Here is an 18592-nt window from a genome sequence, read left to right on the forward strand (position 1 = left end):
AGTTTCTAACTATTTTTTAATAATATGCAACTTCTTGTAACATTCAAAACAGCTTAAAATCCTTTGATATATTCAAAATCACGCCTTTCAGACTCCAAGGTTTTTCTTGTGTACTAAAAATATATTTTTATGTAAAATTCACAGGCTTTAGAAAGCTAAGCAGTCTTGGGTTCAAATTCCCATTCTACTATATGTACTAGCTAAAGACTTTGTGCCAGCTAACAACATTGTGCTTTAGTTCTCCTCCTGAAATGGAAATAATGCACAGTAAATCCTATTGTTTGTGGATTCTACATTTTGATTTTGCTTTACATACTAAAATTTTGTAATCCCTAAGTCAGTACTTAAATAGCCTTTGCAGACTTGTGAAATATCTTAGGATTTGAGATGCCGATGAACGTGCTCCCAGCTGAGATCAAGCTTGTGATTTGTTGCCTTCTCCATTCAGCTGCGCACTGTAAACAGAGGGCTCTTTGAGTATGCAGAGCATATGTCTCACATGTGTTTGTGTTACTGAGTCCGTGCTTAAATAGTTCCCAAGTATAGTGCTACAATGCTGTCCACCAATCCACATGCAAAAAGACATTTTTCTAGAGAATACGGTGAATGATATAGTGGAAGAACTATGGTGATTTAAAACACACATAGAACAAGAAGGCCAGCATTGCATTTCCAGAGCAATCCTTGAGTATCTCCACACTGTTGCTTCTTTCTACAGTATGACTACTGCAGGTAAGGAACATCAACCACACCAGTCTTGCTGAATACAGGGGACAGCACACACAGCACACATAGTGAAACGTGGAAGCTTCAATCTCTAGCAGTCATCGTCTTTCATAAGCATAATGCCAGCATCACTGGTCATTTAAAATTAGAGAAACTGGCATCTGGATGGCCCGCCCAGCAGGTTTCAAGGCTGATGATCGGAGTTTGATCCCTAGGCTCCAAGTGGTAGAAGAGAACCAGCTCTGCAAGTTGTCCTCTGACCTCCACCTGCATGTGCACTCTGCACACACACATATACACAAAGTAATCATTAAAATGAGGGCTGGAGAGATGACTCAGGCTTAGTTCAATTCCCAGCAGCCACATGGTGGCTCACAACCATCTATAATGAAATCGGTGTCCTCTTCTGGCATTCAGGCATACACTTAGGCAGAACACTGTGTAGATAATAAGTAAATAAATAAATAAGCAAATAAATCTTCAATAATTAAAATGATTTTAAAAACTATATTAAAAAAAGAAATAGTAAGTTGTTGTACTTGGTAGTGTTTTGTATTCTTTATTCCCTGTAATTTCATCAGAAACCATTAGTATGTCATTTTAGCTCGTTAAGAAATACATTTCTTGAGAGCTTGTTTGGAGTGTTGCTACTCTGTATTTGCTTGACCAAAGGTCCATCTCCCTCTGTTCGGGGAAGGTGATCCTCTTCACCCGAGAGCACGGCTTCCAGAGGGATGCACATAGAGCGGTGGTCTAGGAAGGGGACAGGCGCCTAGCCAGCCATATCAACCTAATCACCTCTTGGCAATCAATGGGGGCGACAGATGTCATAGCCAGATCACCCTTAAGTCATTCTTGCTGGCCAGTGGTGACACACACCTTTAATCCTAGCACTCAGAAGGCAGAGGCCGGCGGAGTTTTGTGAGTTTGAGGCCAGCCTGGTCTACAGAGCTAGTTCCAGGACAGCTAGGGCTGTTACACAGAGAAACCTTGTCTCAAAAAACAAACAAACAAACAAACAAACAAAAAAAACAAAAATAAATAAAAAATAAAAAGAAATACATTTCTATTAATGTTCTTTTAGGCCCTGTGCTCATTAGTATTTTATTTATTATTTAAATAGTGGGAAATTAATATTTATGGAATATTAGACAGTGTTTATGCATTTGGAATATAACAATGCATCTGTTCTTGGGATGAATATCAGATTATACAACATCCATAGATTTTATAATGTAATATTGCTGTGATAGCTTTCCACTAATGAAAATGAATGAGAAGAGGGGGTTTTGATAATGATTTGCAGGTTTTAAGAATAGAACAACACATAAGCAAGTTCCTTCTATTCGTAATCTACTCATCTGTACCCAAGGCAGTAACGAAACAACTTGATTTTTCCATATTCCTTAATGATATTCTGATTTTCTGCACATTTAATTTTTCATTTTTTTATTTAGTACCAGAGATTAAAGAATTAAAACTCTAGCTTTGCACAATTTCTTAACTCACTACAAATTTTGCATTTCATTTCACTACCACAACCAAACCACTAATACTTATAGAATATTTCAGCAGCAATTTAAAAAAGAAGGTAAATTGGTCTAGAATTGTGTTTTAGATGTAAGTATGCATTCAAACGTTTTTACTAAAAAAAAATCCAATTATATTTGCTTTTAGTATATCTGAACTAAATGTGAAATGTAATGGATTTTTTTTCTTTTAAATCACCTTTCTGCCAATCTGATCTAACCTATTCTTCTGAAGGTTTGCAATTAGATTGGGGGAGAGGGAAAAGGTGAATCTCAAAAGCTTGGATTGGCTTGTGACTGACTGTATCCTTGACCCAAGTCCTATCACTGGCTTTGTAACAGAAATGCAGATCTTGTTGAGCTCTGTGAGTTGCTGAACAAGAGTAGAGCCTGCCCCTCAGCAACATGTGTACCTTGGCTTGTGATGCCTGGCATCCTTCATATCTTTGACACATGTATACCTGTGCAGTTTTACAATGGATTATTTATTGACAGAGCACAAGAGAGCTGTGAAATTACATTCATTTTAATTGAGAACTCACTTAAAGCCTTCTAATTTTAATGAAAGTTCAAGGTAAATTTTTGCAACAAAAAGTGTATAGAACCTCTTTATAGAGACATGACTAGTTCAATGTGTAAATAGTAGACGCTTCATAATAAAGCTGCAGTGGCCCTAAGGAGGAAGGCTATATGAGTAATTTGGCAATGATCTTGGCATCAAAGCTCAAACAAAATTTATTTGATAATTTAGTAAAGGATGCCATGGCATCAGTGTTTATCCTTTATTCCATGTTTGCAGGTCGATTCGCAGACATTTTACATTATTCTAGTTTAGGGTAAGAGAAAAAACTCTTAAAAATAGTTACCTCAAAGTCTAGGTCAGGCTGAAATGATCTGTCACCCGCTCTTGGGTTTACAGATTGTCTTACATGTAACCCTTGTTCTGTCAACATGGTCTTTCTTTGTTCATCCTCACACAATTCTCTTTATTTCAAGTACAGTATGGGATAGTTCTGGTGCCAGGAGCAGACTGATACTTGGTTCTGGGCCAGTGCTGCCCAGGAAGCCCAGGAATGAGCCTTTATGGCCCTGCACAGAGTCCAGGCTGAGGTGTCCTCTCCACTGGAGTCCAGTCACTGTTGTTTTAGCCATATTGGGATGTTAATGTAGTACATATGTCTAATTTTCAGTGTATGTTTATAGAAAAGCAAATTCTTTCTCGGTAGGTTTTAGATAGCAGAGATTGAGGATATCACATGTTGATATCCAAAACTACTTTAAAGTAGGATTTTGACCTGTAACTCTTATTTTATTATTATTTTTTTAAATTGTTCTTCTGTTGCTTTCTCAGTGACTTCTGTTGCTTTCTCAATGATGAAACTGAGGTCATTGAGTGAAATAATCTTAAAGACAAATGGAAAGTCGTCTGAAGATTTTGTTTTTATAGTGAAGATAGCGTATTATAAGATCCATCTTGAGATTTTTTTCAGGCTTTTGATAGACTCTTTAAGTTTATTATTTTTAATGTCTTTAATCAGAATATAATTATTAGCAGTTCCCCCCTCCCTTTCTTTTTTCCAGCACCTCCCAATTATTCTCCTCCAACTCCCTCCAATGGCCCCCACTCTCAAGTTGACAGTATCATTTGCTCTTATCTATGTGCATGCATGAAGAGATATAAATAGAACCTGCTGAATCAAGTCTATGTTTGTTGTGTGTATGTGGTTTCAAGGCTGACCAATATGCATTGGTCCACTCATAAGGAGAATCATCCCTAGGAGGAGCTGATTGTCCTCCTAGCAGGCAATAGTTGCCTATAAATCTTTGTTTAGGGAGGGACCTCACAAAATTTCCCTCTTCCATGGTAACTGTCCTGTATGGTACTGATGCTCCTGTTCTTGTCTTGTTTCCAGGAGACAGTGTTTCTCAGCAGGACTTCTTCCATGCTGTTCCCTTAGTAACAGTTGCAGGAACTCCTCCCTATCATCTGCCGATCTCTGCTTTGGATCCAGTTGTGGTTTTCTGCAGAGGTCTTTTCTATAAAGAGAGGCTTCTCTGAATGAGGAATAATAGTTATAACCATTATACCTATTATAGTTATAAGGATAAGACTTGAAACATAGCAAGGAATTATGTGTGTCTACCAAAGTGGCGGTAAGACCTCACTAACCATAGAAAGCTGGCTAGGTTTCCAGTACCAGCATGATGTCATTCCTGGTGAATGCGCCATAAGTCTAATTAGACAGCTGTTTATTGACACCTCCATGCATATCCTGCTGTGCTGGTTGGTATTTGCCATGGTTCCTAGGTGCTGTAGCTGGATAGGACTGTTTAATTGTTTCTATCTCTTGGCAGTTTGCATAACATTTTTTGGAACCATGAAAGCTATACTGGAGGGAACATGCTTTCAGGTCAGATTAGCATGAGTTGTCTGAGTCTTGTATCCCATGTGTGCAGCGTCTTCAGCAGTAAGGCCCAACCCCCGAGAGGAAACGAAGTGCTTCATTGGTAATCTACACTGCTTTGGAAGTCACTTGGACCATCTTGACCAGTTCTTCAAAAGGAAGTTTCTTGTGTCTAGTACAGGGGTTTTGGTTAGTTTGTGGTTTTGGAGGGAACATTGTCAGCCCAACCGGCTGAACTTTCTTCTATACTTGTATACAAGTATTTATATATATATTACACATATATGTATGTACTGTATCTGATTTTAGGTAAATATAAAATAATGTGATTCCTTGAAGCTTAATCAGGGAACATTGGCATTATTTGTCCCTCAACCCTCATTCTCCATTTGTATTGACCTCCCTTCCTCCTCCCCAGTTGGAGCCCCTTCCCTGTTGTTCCATTTCTTACTGCTTACCACTTATACCCTGCTGTTCTCTACCAAGGGCCTCCTCTGCCTGAGGTCTCTTTATACTCTTCTGGTGTCTGTGCTTACTACATATTTATACATATTATATACTCAGATCTGAGGAGTTGAGGCTAGGAACTACTAACGAGAGAACATGTGGCATTTGTCTTTCTGGGTCTGGGTTACCCCATTTCTAGTATTTTATGCATAGAAACTTGTGAGACAGGTGGTGCTGTTAATTCTTCTTTCATTTCTTTCTACAGGCAACAAAACTAAGCCTCATAAGTTTATGTAATTATACCAAAGCACTAAGTCATTTGGTTTCAAATCTCAAATTTAGTTGTATTCATTAAACCCAGCAGTCACACACACACACACACACACACACACACACACACACACACATACCCCATCCTAAAATGCTGCTGATACTTAACTTGTATCATCCTATGTGATTGTTCTTGGCGTATTGGGCATATTAATTTTAGAATGCAGTCAGGCAGTGACTGTCTGATAATGTCCCTGCTTAGGTTTTTCCTACTCACCGCATGGAATAGCTCGGGCTTTTTAAGCTGAAACTGTAAGTACACTTGCCCAATCCATAGGAAGAACTTTTTCTTTGGAGAATAGTAAGCAAACTTCTCTACAGGAGTGGCGTTCAGTCCCAGGCGTGCCATGGGATTTGTTCAGTATTTATTTAATGGGTCCTGCGGAGCCCCTGCTGTGTGCCTGGCTGAGGACAGTGCTGTAGACAATGCACTTTCCTAACATTGTACCATCGCATCTAACAGACCGTCTATGCAACTGGCAAAGGACTGAACTTATTCATTGTTTAAAAATCTTCAGAAGGAAGGAAGGAAGGATGGATGGATTTCTTAAAGTACAGAAAGCTAACTTCTTTTTCTGTTGGGTTGTGTGTGTGTTTGCATGTGTTGATGTCAGAGGCATACTTTGGGTCTCTACCATACCACCATATTTTTCGAGCCAGGGTCTCTCCTGGAACCTGGAGCTTACCATTTTGGCTAGGCTAGCTGGCCCATGAATGCTGGGGGAGCAGCCCGCTCTCCACAACCCTAGCACTGTCATTACAGGTACATGCTGCCACACCTACTGGGGATCCAGACTCAATTCCTCAGGCGCGCTCTTCCCTATCTCTCCAGCCCTGTTGTTTTCTTTGATATAATTGGGGTTTTAATATTTGAGAATATAAGAAGAGAATAGGATGAATTTCACAGATGCCACGTGGTAATTGTTTGATTAGTCCTCATTTCTTTTCAGGGGTGAAGGCCTGTCTGCACAGTAAAGTACGTGAACAGGAGGAAAAGTACGAAGTTCCTGGAGGTCCACAGAGGAGCAGGCTCAACAGAGAGCAGCTGGTATTTTTCTTTTACATACTCCTGCTTGTTCTTATGGCTTCACATCATTAACACTATCGGAAAAACTTTGCCCTTTCAGCCAGTACAGGCGACTGATTAAAATTTTAATTGTGCTTATTTCAAGCACTTGATTCTGAAAGATGATCACGATGTGTAGTAAAATCCAGAAGGTAATAATTTTCACACTGTTAATGGATTTTTGGCATCTTGAACATTCCCATAAAGCTTTCAGAATATAAGGTAAGTCTCAGATACAGGAAGTATCTTGAAAGAAGACTTACAGCTGCTGCTCGGATTTAGTTACCACATGTTTTTATTGCCACATACTACAGTTTTAATGGGCAATGTTCCATTATTGTGTTGATATGTATGTATGTATGTATGTATGTATGTATGTATGTATGTATGTATAGTAGAAATGACAAAGTTTTCTAATTGGAACTGTAGACATAACCTCATAATCTCATAATACTGGCAATGGATCTCTAGAACTAAGGCCACACTCTTACCTGGCTGCCCAGGAGACCTGCAGTAGGAGGTAGGGACCTGAATGCAGAGGCACAGAACTGAACTGTCTGTGGGAAAAATGCTGCCTTTATAATTTAAATGCAGTCTTATGTCACTAAAGCTTACTTTTGATATTGTAGAGTCTGTGAGATTTAACTCATACCCATGTGGACAACCATCCTGATGGAGGAAATTGAAGAGTTGTGGCTTTGTTTTTGTTTTTAATTTTTGGACAGGGTCTCACTATATAGTACAGGCTGACCTTAAACTTGCTGTACTCTTTCTTGGCTAGCCTTAGAGCTAGAATGTAGGTGTATACTGCTATGCCTACCTACAGGTTGTTTGTTTTGGGTTTTGTTTTGTTTTCACTGCAGAACACATCTGAAATGTTGTAAAAAGGAATCAGCAGCTGAATATTAGATGAAAAAAATCATAAGAAACTCTTATTTGCATGGCTGGAGAGGTGGCTCAGCAGTTAAGATCTCTGGCTGTTCTTACAGAGGACCTGAGCTCAATTCCTGGCACCCACCGGCAGTTCACAGCTGTCTGTAACTCCAGTTCCAGGGAATCTGAAACCCTCATACAGACATATATGAGCAAAACACCACTGCACATAAGAATAAATAGATCATTAAACTAGAAAAAAAAAAAGAAACTCCTAGTTTCAATGTATGCGTTCTGATCCAGGTAGTGTGATTGAAGTACTGTCTTTGCCAGCACCTCATTAGGATGCTTCTTATGACTCATGACTATTTTTTTTTAATGTCTTTCATTCATATATAGTGTTTTAAAATATTTTGTTCTGCTTCTAACGGTTGTTTTCTTGATATTTCAGTTGCCAAAGCTGTTTGATGGATGCTACTTCTTTTTGGGGGGAAACTTCAAGCATCATCCAAAGGGTGACCTTCTTAAGCTCATTGCTGCAGCAGGAGGCAAGGTGCTCAGTAGAAAGCCCAAGCCAGACAGTGATGTGACTCAGACCATCAACACAGTGGCATACCATGCCAACCCTGATTCTGACCAGCGTTTCTGCACACAATACATCGTCTATGAAGATCTCTTTAATTGTCGCCCAGAAAGGGTTCGGCAGGGCAAAGTCTGGATGGCTCCTTCCACCTGGCTTATCAGCTGTGTAATGGCCTTTGAATTGCTTCCTCTTGACAGCTGAGTGTCATATTGTGAACATTTTAAGTTGAACATGCATGGTTTATGGGAACCCAGCAATTGTGATGTGTTTGATCATTTATGTTTTTATCAGTAGGTAGAGCCATTTATATTTCCCCCCTTAGAATTGCAATATAAAACAACTGATGCTGGATTAGGAATTCATTTAGATGCCAGTATTGCTTTTAAGATGTTTTTGTTCTCTTGAGGTTGTAGCTATAACTTAGTGGTAGAGTCTTCATGAACCATGCGTGAGGCATGAGGTTCCAGCCTGGGAACTGCAAGGAAGTTTTTATTTTACAACTGGCCTGTGACTTTTGATTGATCATGTCTTTCAGTTTTATCAGTATGTATCACAGTTGAATAAGTGAGATGGCATCACAACTACTTGTTAATATATAAGTGGTCTATTTAGCATTTTTTAGTAAACAGTATCGTCAGATGATCTATTCTGCCTCAGTTACAATGACAATAGAGCATCTATCAAAGTGTGCCACTATAAAGTTCTATTTCTTTTTCTTACACTGTGTTTTAGTTTCTTATATTTTCTTGGCCTTCATTCATGTTTATTCAGTTTTAAAATCTGCGTGTGCATTAAGAAATCATGATTTGAATCATTGGATGTTAGTGACAAAATCATCAGTATACTTGTATTTATTGTGCAGTTTGCTCTCTGTCTACTGTGCATATGTACAGACCTCTATTTCCTGTAACTTTTTATTAGTGTTACTAATCTTGCCAGTTTAGAAAACTATCAAACATCAATTTACTAGATTAGAAGCAATCTGTTTATAGTAAATCTTTCTGGGCATTACTAAAGTAAGCCTCTATAAAGATTAATCCCTTCCACCTTCCTTTTTTCCTTTCTTCTTTTCCTCCATCTCTCCTTTCCTTTTATTTATGATACTGGGTATGGAAGTCAAGATCTTGTGCATGCTAGGTAGTTACCTACCACAGAACTATATCCTCAGCCCAGGTTTAATCTCTCTCTCTCTCTCTCTCTCTCTCTCTCTCTCTCTCTCTCTCTCTCTCTCTCTCTCTCTCTCTCGCTCTCCCTTCCTCCCTCTCCCTCTCTCCCTTCCTCTCTCTCCCTCTCTCTACCTCTTTCTCCCTCCCCGGACAGATGAGGGGTTGGAATGGGAGCCTTGCACTTGCTGGGTAACTGAACTACACTCCCAATTCTATTTTTATTTTTAGACTGTTTATTGAGTATCCAGGATGGTCTTGAACTCACTCAGTTTTAATTTCTTTATAAAGTTTTTAGGTTGATGAGTAGGCAAAAGTTGGAGATGGATTGATTCATAAAATTTTTACCATATCCTGAACACGGGCCATAACAGTAAATAGGGAAGTATGAGTGAGAAGAACTTCTCAATATGGAAACAACCAAGGCAGAGTAGTAGGAGGGCGCTGTGTGGCATGCACACACTGTCTGCTTAGCCTGTCTATCCTGCTTGTCCTCATTGTGAATGGACATGATCTATATTCAGTTTCACTGAGTAGGATTAAGATATTGTGGAGATAGTGTCCCCATAGGGTGTCTTTTCAATATGCCAAGGGGGCTGCTTCAGGGAGGTGAGAGCTGAGCACATGGAGGAGACATCTTTGGCCTCTTTGCTGAACTTGGACTTAAAGTCACACAGCTGAGCCACCCATTCCCACTCAGTGCCTAGGGATGACTCATTAAATGTTGCCTACAAAGACTTCTGCTGCCCTGTTGTTTGCTGTTGTAGCTGCTCATCTTGTTTCAAATGCCATCCTTCTAGCTCCTTTATTACTTTTTCTTTCCACACTGCTTCTTGCTTCCGAGAATTGGCTCAAGGGCTTCCAAGCGCTCCATTTGCTCTTCTCTCCATTTACAGATACTTTCAGTTTCTGATGGCAGTGGATCCACTTCTGAAATAGCTGCACAGCTGTCTGTCAGACCATTACTCTCCAGGTCGTATTTACCTTCATGACTCTAGCAACAGCATCTAGCGTTGGTATATGTTGAGCTTTATTACCTTACCTTCTTCTTCCTTCTGTACAAATACTTACAATTTTTATTTGCCCTTGATATATTTAAACTTAACTCATTTCACATAAATCATTAAAATTATTTGTGCATGTATCTGTGTCTTCTGTAAAAATGTCTTCCATATTGAAGAGTGAGACTCAACATGACGGCTGAAGAAGTCTTCCAGCTGTGGTTTTTGTGTGGTTTCATAAAGCACAAGGTGCCTATGTTAGTTACTTTTCTCATTGCTCTTCTCCCACATAACAACTTGTGAGAGAATATTATTCTGCCTTTTGGTTCTGGGTACTGTCCATCCTAGTGCGGAAATCTAGGCAGCAAGAATTTTAACCAGCTGGCACATCCATTGGTAGGAAGCAGAAACAGCAACGTGAATGCTGGTGCTCAATATGTGTTCTCTCTCCCCCCTTTGTCCCTCTCTCCCTTTCTCCCTTCTTGCTTTCTTTCCCCCTCACCTTATCCAGTTGAAGCCCTCACCCCATAGAATGATGCCATGCTACCCATATTCAAGAAAGGCTTTTCCCCTGCACTTAACCTAATTTAGACAGTTTCTCACAGACATGCCCAGCAGCTTTTCTACTAGATGGTTCTGATTCTGTCAGACTGACAGTGGTTACATTACAAGTGTTATTTGCATCACAAGTGGCTTTTGGTGCTGGGAAAAGCTGAGATATTTCTGTTTGAATGGTGATGAGGGAGAATTGAAGTCACTGGGTTATTCTGACTTGGCCAGGCTTAAGATGCAGATTTTGAAGCCAGACTGTCTGGTTTACAGTTTGTTTTCTAGTTCGCCTACCTGAGCCCCAAGGTGCAGAGTTGGAGGTATACTTTCCTTTTCATGAATCTGAGCACATAGCAATTCAGGACCACCCTCCAGGACCACTGTTAGTTGATGGCTCAGAGATACTTATAAGTGCAGCTTAGAAAAAGGTAGCTTTAGTAGCATAACTTGTCACAGACTAGAGTAGACTAGCTCTTCTTTCCTTCCCAGTTTGACTGCTAGCAGCCCTATGTTTTACTGGAATAAATTTTAACAAGAAGAACCTGGCAGGTCTGGTTAATTTTTTGTCTCAATTTTTCTTTATCCCATCTGCTTTGACAATTATTTCCATCTATATTATTTTCTAACCATTCCGATAAAGTTCTGTTGATCTTTCATCTTAAATGTGAGCATTGTTGATATCCAAACTGCTTAGGCTTCTACGCTGCGGTAATGGACCATAGGAAGGCCTAGCTTATCCGTTTTGGGCATGTTGCCACAAACAAATTGTCTTAGCTGAGCCCCCAGGTACCCTTGGATAACTTGACTTCATACATCCATTAAAGAAAAGAAACTGAAGAGGGACTTGTTTCTAACTAGTTCATACTTTGAGACACATTGGATGGGTGTTGGGAGGGATGACTATTCATTTGCCTGCTGTCTAAAGTGATGTGACCTAGATGATTTGATGTGAGTAGAATCTGAAGGTCTTTTTCTGAGTTTAACTTAGCTTGAATTTATCAGAAACTGTTCATAAGACTAGATAATTACTGTTGAAATTTTGAAAAGAAAAATACAAAAGGGGATTGGAGTAGATAGATGGTTCATGGGTTAAGAGCCCTTGGCTGTTCACACATAAGACCTGGGAACAATTTCCAGCACACACACGGAAGTTCACAACTGCTTGTAACTTCAGTTCCACAGGACCCGATGCCTTTTGGCCTCCACAGGCACCATACACACTACACTCATGTGGTACACAGACATATGTTCAGGTAAACATTTATAAAAATAAATACTTTTTTTTTAATTTAAGGATAAAAAGTCCCATATCTAGGATTCATAAACTAAGTTTTATGTGACTTTTTATGGTGCTAAAAATAACCTGACTCAGTTGAAAGGCCTATGTACATAGTCCATTCATCACAGTCCTGGCCACTCTACTGGAATTCTTTTTGTATTTGGAAATACAGAATTAGCCCATCTTTTGGCAATAATAATTGCTACACCTACTCTTCTCTCTTCTTTAAGCATACATATGCTGTGGCCTAGTACCTCTGGGGGGTTGTCCCAGGAACCCTCTTATCTGAAATCTACAGGTGGTTAAGTGCATTATAGACAATGACATAGTGATGTAATGTTTGTATTTAGCCTGTGTAAGCTCCTGTATGCTGTACACTGTCAGTGCAAGTACCATGAAAATACTATTTAGGGAATGATGTCAGGAGGGAAGAAAAAGCATGAATAGAACAGATGGAATATTTTTTCTAAGTGGTTTTATCTGTTAAGATAAAAATGGAACTCAAAAAATGGAAAACTGACAATAGCCTTCATAATTATGGGATTAACCTTGTATACAGATTTATTTCCTATATTATCACATATATGATTTCAAGTGGTTACAACTCCCTGACAGTAGGTCGTATCAGTATTTAATCTGGTCTGTTACTGGCTATCTTGACTGTTTCTTTACAAATTAGTTGAAAATAATTTTGTAATCAATTTTCATGGAGAAAATATTTTCCATATGTCAGAGTAAGTCAGTGTCTGCCATCTTTACAGAGCACACTATACATCGTTTACATTTAAACTAGGTCCTGAAGTTAGGCTTAAAATATCAAAATTAGAAAATGAGCCTGATTAATTGCTATAATATTGCTAGTTAATTAGATTTGGGGTGTAAGCTACAAGACATTACAGCTTTTGCAGGTTACAGACGTAGGCGTGGGTTCAGCCTTGTAGAAATTTGAGATGACCTTGTTTGTATACAAGCTTGACTATTATAGATGTATTAACCTATATTTCTTAATTATATATTAAATGAGCTGCATGAAAACAATACCTTAAGAGCAGAAGTACATATACACAAAATTGACCTTAAATTTGTATCAATAAACCAAGAAGCATACCAATGCAAAGTATCCATCTCTGTAGCATATCTCCCTTTAAGTGTAAACAAACACTTATAAACAATATTTGGGAATTTAGGCATAGTTCTCTCCATACTACTTTCTGAGGTTTATTGAGCAAAGTAATATTTTGAGTATTCATGGAGACCTTTCGGGTGGTCTTGGTCCATCAAACCATATTAGTATGGAAGGAATCCACAGGTTCTCATCTTCTGTAGAAACAAAAGCAGAACCTCTTTTCCAAAGCAACATAATTTTAGGCCCAAATTTTTTTTTTATTATGTATACAATATTCTGTCTGCGTGTATTCATGCAGGCCAGAAGAGGGCACCAGACCTCATTACAGATGGTTGTGAACCACCATGTTGTTGCTGGGAATTGAACTCAGGACCTGTTGAAGAGCAGGCAGTGCTCTTAACCGCTGAGCCATCTCTCCAGCCTAGGCCCAAATTTTGAAGTTAAAATACCTTTAAAATATATATGTTGGCCGGGTATGGCACACTCTTTTAATCCCAGCACTTGGGAGGCAGAGGCAGGTGGATGTCTGTGAGTTCGAGGCCAGGCTGGTCTACAAGAGCTAGTTCCAGGACAGGCTCCAAAGCCACAGAGAAACCCTGTCCCAAAAACCAAATATATATGGGTTTCACTTAGCAGCCCATACAATGAAATGTCTCTTTGTATTTAGCTCCTTCACAGTCAAAAAATTCAAAGAAAATACATAATCCAGGCTCTGTGTGAATATTCCATCTTTATGTGGTTTATCTTTCTTACTCTATTACTTTTTCTACAAGTTTACTCTTTTTAAAGATTTTGTTTTATTTTTTAAAAACCATTTACTTTTTATAACTTGATATTCTTTTTCTTCTCTCTGCCAAGCCTACATACATTTTTTAAGACACGCTCTGTCCCTTTCAGAGGTCTTTTTCATCTGAATTTGGCTTTTAATTTGTACCTGTAACCCTTTTCTGACCAGGACCGCTTCTTAAAACACTAAGTGGCATGGCTAGAACAAAGGCTGCCTTGCTTTTTGGCTCCACCCAGTCCAACATGGCAGAGGCATGGTTCACCACCTTTGCTAGCCATGCACACTGCCCCAGTTCCAGGTATATAGCTTGTCTAATATGTGCCATTAAGTAGTTTGCAACATGCTGCTCACAAACCCCATTTAAATGTTCTGAAGCCAGACCTTCTGAAAGAGTTTGTGTTGGTGAACCAGTTGGCTCCTAAAGAAGCCACACAGCCTTCCTTGCCAAGACTGAGTCAGGAAGACCTGTCTTAAAGGAGCCGCAGTAAGCCAGCAAACGGAGCAAGAAGCTGCATTAAACTCTGCTTTTTTGTGTCTAGAATTTCTTTTCAAGCACTTTTAGGTTTTTAAGTGGATTTAGTTGACCACTTGGCATTTAAAATGGTGTCTCTCAATCTTCCTAATGCTGCAACCCTTTAATACAATTTTTTCATGTTATGGTGACCCCCCCAACCATAAAATTATTCTCATTGCTACTCATAATTGTAATTTTGCTACTGTTGTGAATCTTAATGTCAATATCTGATAAGCAATACCTGTGAAAGGGTCGTTCACCCCACAGGGGTTATGATCCACAGGTTGAGAACTAGATTGATGCTAACCCACGTTAACTAAGACAGTACAACGGAAATAGTTCCCTTGAATATGGTCAGCATACAACATAGTCATCTATAAAATCTTTTTTTTTAAATTAAAAGTTCTTTGGTATATGTTAACATTGGTATGCTTATTGATTTTTTTTACATTGGAATAAATAAAAAATTAAGAAAAGACAGCTAGTTGTGCTCCATGCCTTTAATGCTATCACTGAGGATACAGAGGTAGGCGAGTCTCTTAGTTTGGAGTTCTCGAGGCTAGCTGGGTTCACATAGCAAATTCCAGGTCATATAGGGTTGTGTGGTGAGACCCTGTCTCAAAAACAAAAAACAAGCAACAACAACAAAATGGACAGCAAGATGGCTCACTGGATGATACATTTGTCACACAAGCCAGAGGACAGGAGTTCAGTTCCTAGAATCCACATGACAGAGGGAGAGAATATACTTCCTACTGGATGTGCATGGTGGTAAGTATGTATGCACATACACAGTAAATAAATAAAAATATTACAATAATAAGTCAATTGCAGGTGGCTTACTCAGTTCAAAGTCAGTTTTAACTGGTGGCTAGTGTCTATAGTTGGGGTTGCAGGGTAATTTCTACAAATGTGCTCATGTACACCCTCTAAAGGCTTTGGAAGGGAACAGGAAGAAATGTGGAAGAAACATAAGCTGCTCAGATGTTTTTGCGCCTTTAGTTTCCACAGTTGCAGCTTTAGCACCATTTATTTTTGGAATTGCCTATAACATGGTTACACAATTTAGAAATTGTATTTTTCATTCCAGTACCTCCTACAATGTGTGTGTGTGTGTGTGTGTGTGTGTGTGTGTGTGTGTGTGCGTGCGCGCGTGCATGTGCGCACATGCACACTTTTCTCTGAATATAAGCAAATCCGTGTGTGTCTGGTTCCCCAGGCCACATTTCTGAGACAAAGCACTGTGGAATATACAATAGAACATAATGCTGTGCATTCAAGTATTGTCAGTCCTATTCCCATGGCAGAGTCTCCCTTCCCTTTCTGCTGAAGTCCTGAACCTGGTGGTCAAATCAGACTGCTTTTCTAGCATGGAAATGCTGATTAGCATGTGATGTTTAATTTCTGTTCAAAGAATGAAGTCTAGGAAGGAAAGCCTACAGAACTGTTTCTGTTGCCCTTTTGCCTGTCTGTGACAGAAAGCATTACGGGCAGGTAATTGACTTTCAGTAAGTACTCTTATTTAGCGTGATGTAGAGATTCACGTGTGGTTATGCATATGCTTCATATCATTTCCCTTAAAAATACACACCTGGGTTTTACATTTTAAAAGGAAATTGAACAAGAATCTGACTCTGATTCACTGAAGAGTCCATCCATTGATTCATTGAGTATTTAATGAGCACCCACTTTAAGTCATGACCACAGCCATCGCTGGGTTCCATATATTCTAGTAAAGAGCCAGAGGACCAACTTGACTGCTCATGCATCGCTCCTAGCAAGATAGACTTATCCAATGCAAGAAGAGCACCTTAGGAATGCACATCCACTGTGTTGTTAGGATGGCAATAAACAGTATACCTGGCCACATGTGCCTTCATTGATAAAAGAATTAACCAGTTTTGCTCTGAACAGTTTCAGGTTCTTTTTGGAAAAGTGTGGAAAATATACCTTGGAAACAAATAGTCACTTTGGAGACTTTGAGAGGCTGTGTCCAAAGAATTTGTCTAAGAATTCAGAGAATGGTGTTTTTGTTTGTTGGTTTTATTCCCCTTGAAATGATACTTTAGTCTCTTATAGAAGAGGAATTTGAGTCAGAAATGAGAAATGCTATTTGCTAAAACTGAATTGAAAATGAGTTTTTCTTTTTTTTTTTTTTTGGCCACCCATGTTTAATTTGCTAAATTAATGAATTTAATCTGAAGAAATTTAAACAGTAAAATCTATTCCGGTACATCAAATCTAACTTTTAAAAATGATTCTTTTAAATATTTATCCTGGCTTTCTATGAATCCAAATATAGTTACTAAATGGGAGGGTTGGCTTTTTTGCTAATGTCAGAAAGTTTGTTTTTTTTTTTTTTTATAGAATGTTGGCATTTGCAGAATTTATTTTGTAATGATTCTTGTGCCCATTGAAAACAGTCAGGAAATTCGGGATCAACCTACCCCAGGACCCAGCAATTCCACTATTGGGAATCTACCCAAGAGATGCCCAATCATACTACAAAAGCATATGCTCATCTATGTTCATAGCAGCATTATTTGTAATAGCCAGATCCTGGAAACAACCTAGATGCCCTTCAGTGGAAGAATGGATGAAGAAACTGGAATATATACATGTTAGAATACTACTCAGCGGTAAAAAACAATGACATGTTGAATTTTGCAGGCAAATGGATGGAAATAGAAAACACTATTCTGAGTGAGGTAACCCAGACCCAAAAAGATGAACATGGGATGTACTCACTCATAATCGGTTTCTAGCCATAATTAAAGGACATCGAGCCTATAAATTTGGGATCCTTGAGAAGATAATAAGAAAGTGAACTCCCAAAAACAGATATAGTAATCCTCCTGGATATTGGAAGTAGATACGATTGCCAGGCAAAATTGGGAACTTGAGGGTTGGGCGAGACTGGGCCAAGGGAAGATGGGGAGAGAAAAGTGTGAAGGGGAGAATGGTGGGAGCTCGGAGGAATGGGATGCTTGGGATACAGGAAGGGTGGATATGGGAGCAGGGAAGCATATATCTTAATTTAAGGAGCTACCTGAGGGTTGTCAAGAGACTTGACCCTAGAGGGGTCCCAGGTTTCCAGGGAGACGCCCCCAGTTAGTTCCTTGGGCAGCTGAGGAGAGGGAGCCTGAAAAGGCCAGTTTCTATAGCCATACTGATGAATTTCTTGCATATCACCATAGAACCTCCACCTGACGATAGATGAAGAAAATGACAGAGCCCCACATTGGAGCACCGGACTGAGCTCCCAAGGTCCTGATGAGGAGCAGAAGGAGAGAGAACATGAGAAAGAAAGTCAGGACCGTGAGGGAACCTCCAGCTGGCGATAGATGGGGAAAATGACTGAGCCCCACATGGGAGCACTGGACTGAGCTCCCAAGGTCCTGGTGAGGAACAGAAGGAGCGAGAACATGAGGGAGAAAGTCAGGAACGTGAGGGGTGCGTTCACTCATGGAGACGGTGGGACAGAACTAATGGGAGATCACCAACTCCAGTTGGAATGGGACTGATGGATCATGCGACCAAACCCGTCTCTCTGAATGTGGCCAACAGCGGGGGCTGACTGAGAAGCAAAGGACAGTGGCGCTGGGCTCTGATTCTTCTGCATGGACGGGCTCTGTGGGAGCCTTCTCAGCTTGGTCGATCACCTTCCTGGACCTGGGGGGAGTTGGGAGGACCTTGGTCTTAGCATAGAGTAGGGAACCCTGATGGCTCCTTGGCCTTGAGAGGGAGCGAGGGGAGGGAAGGGGGAGGAGGAGAGGAGGGAGGGGGGAAGAGGAGGGAAGGAGATGGAAATTTTTAAATATAAAAAAACATGAGAGAAAAAAAAGAAATTAAAAAAAAAAAACAGTCTAAAGACCCAGTGGTGATAGTGGAAGGGGCAGGTGCTTCCCTCCGCAACCTCACTGGTGGGCTTCCAGTACTGCTAAGGGGGAGCTGCATCCCTCTGAGTGAGGTTTTGTTGGGTGAATCAACCTTCTTTCTTGTCTGGTGCTCTTGGCAGATATGGTTGAACGGCTCAGGTAAGTAAGAGGTAACCTAGTGTTTGTGTTATGTTGAGGGCCATATCCAGTTGTTGACTGTACTGTTTATGTTCCCAGGTAGAGAAGCAAGCAATTCCTTTGGTATTCATACTCCTTTTTTTGAAACCCGAGTTGTAACCTTCTCCATCTGTTTGCTGATGCTTTAGCATACTGCCA

The 18592-nt window shown here is 39.8% G+C and overlaps 1 protein-coding gene across 1 annotated transcript in view; it reads left to right on the forward strand.

Annotated features, from left to right (window-relative positions):
* Bard1 (BRCA1 associated RING domain 1) overlaps positions 1–8742 on the forward strand; it is a 73654-nt gene extending 64912 nt beyond the window's left edge. Inside the window, exons 10-11 of the mRNA XM_038340178.1 lie at positions 6388–6485; positions 7828–8742. Of these exons, the coding sequence (XP_038196106.1) occupies positions 6388–6485; positions 7828–8160 (431 nt within the window). The 3' untranslated portion in view covers positions 8161–8742. The remainder of the gene's footprint in view (positions 1–6387; positions 6486–7827) is intronic.
* The last annotated feature ends 9850 nt before the right edge of the window (positions 8743–18592 follow it).

The sequence above is a fragment of the Arvicola amphibius genome, chromosome 8 (assembly GCF_903992535.2).
Source record: "Arvicola amphibius chromosome 8, mArvAmp1.2, whole genome shotgun sequence".
NCBI classification, from domain to species: Eukaryota; Metazoa; Chordata; class Mammalia; order Rodentia; family Cricetidae; genus Arvicola; species Arvicola amphibius.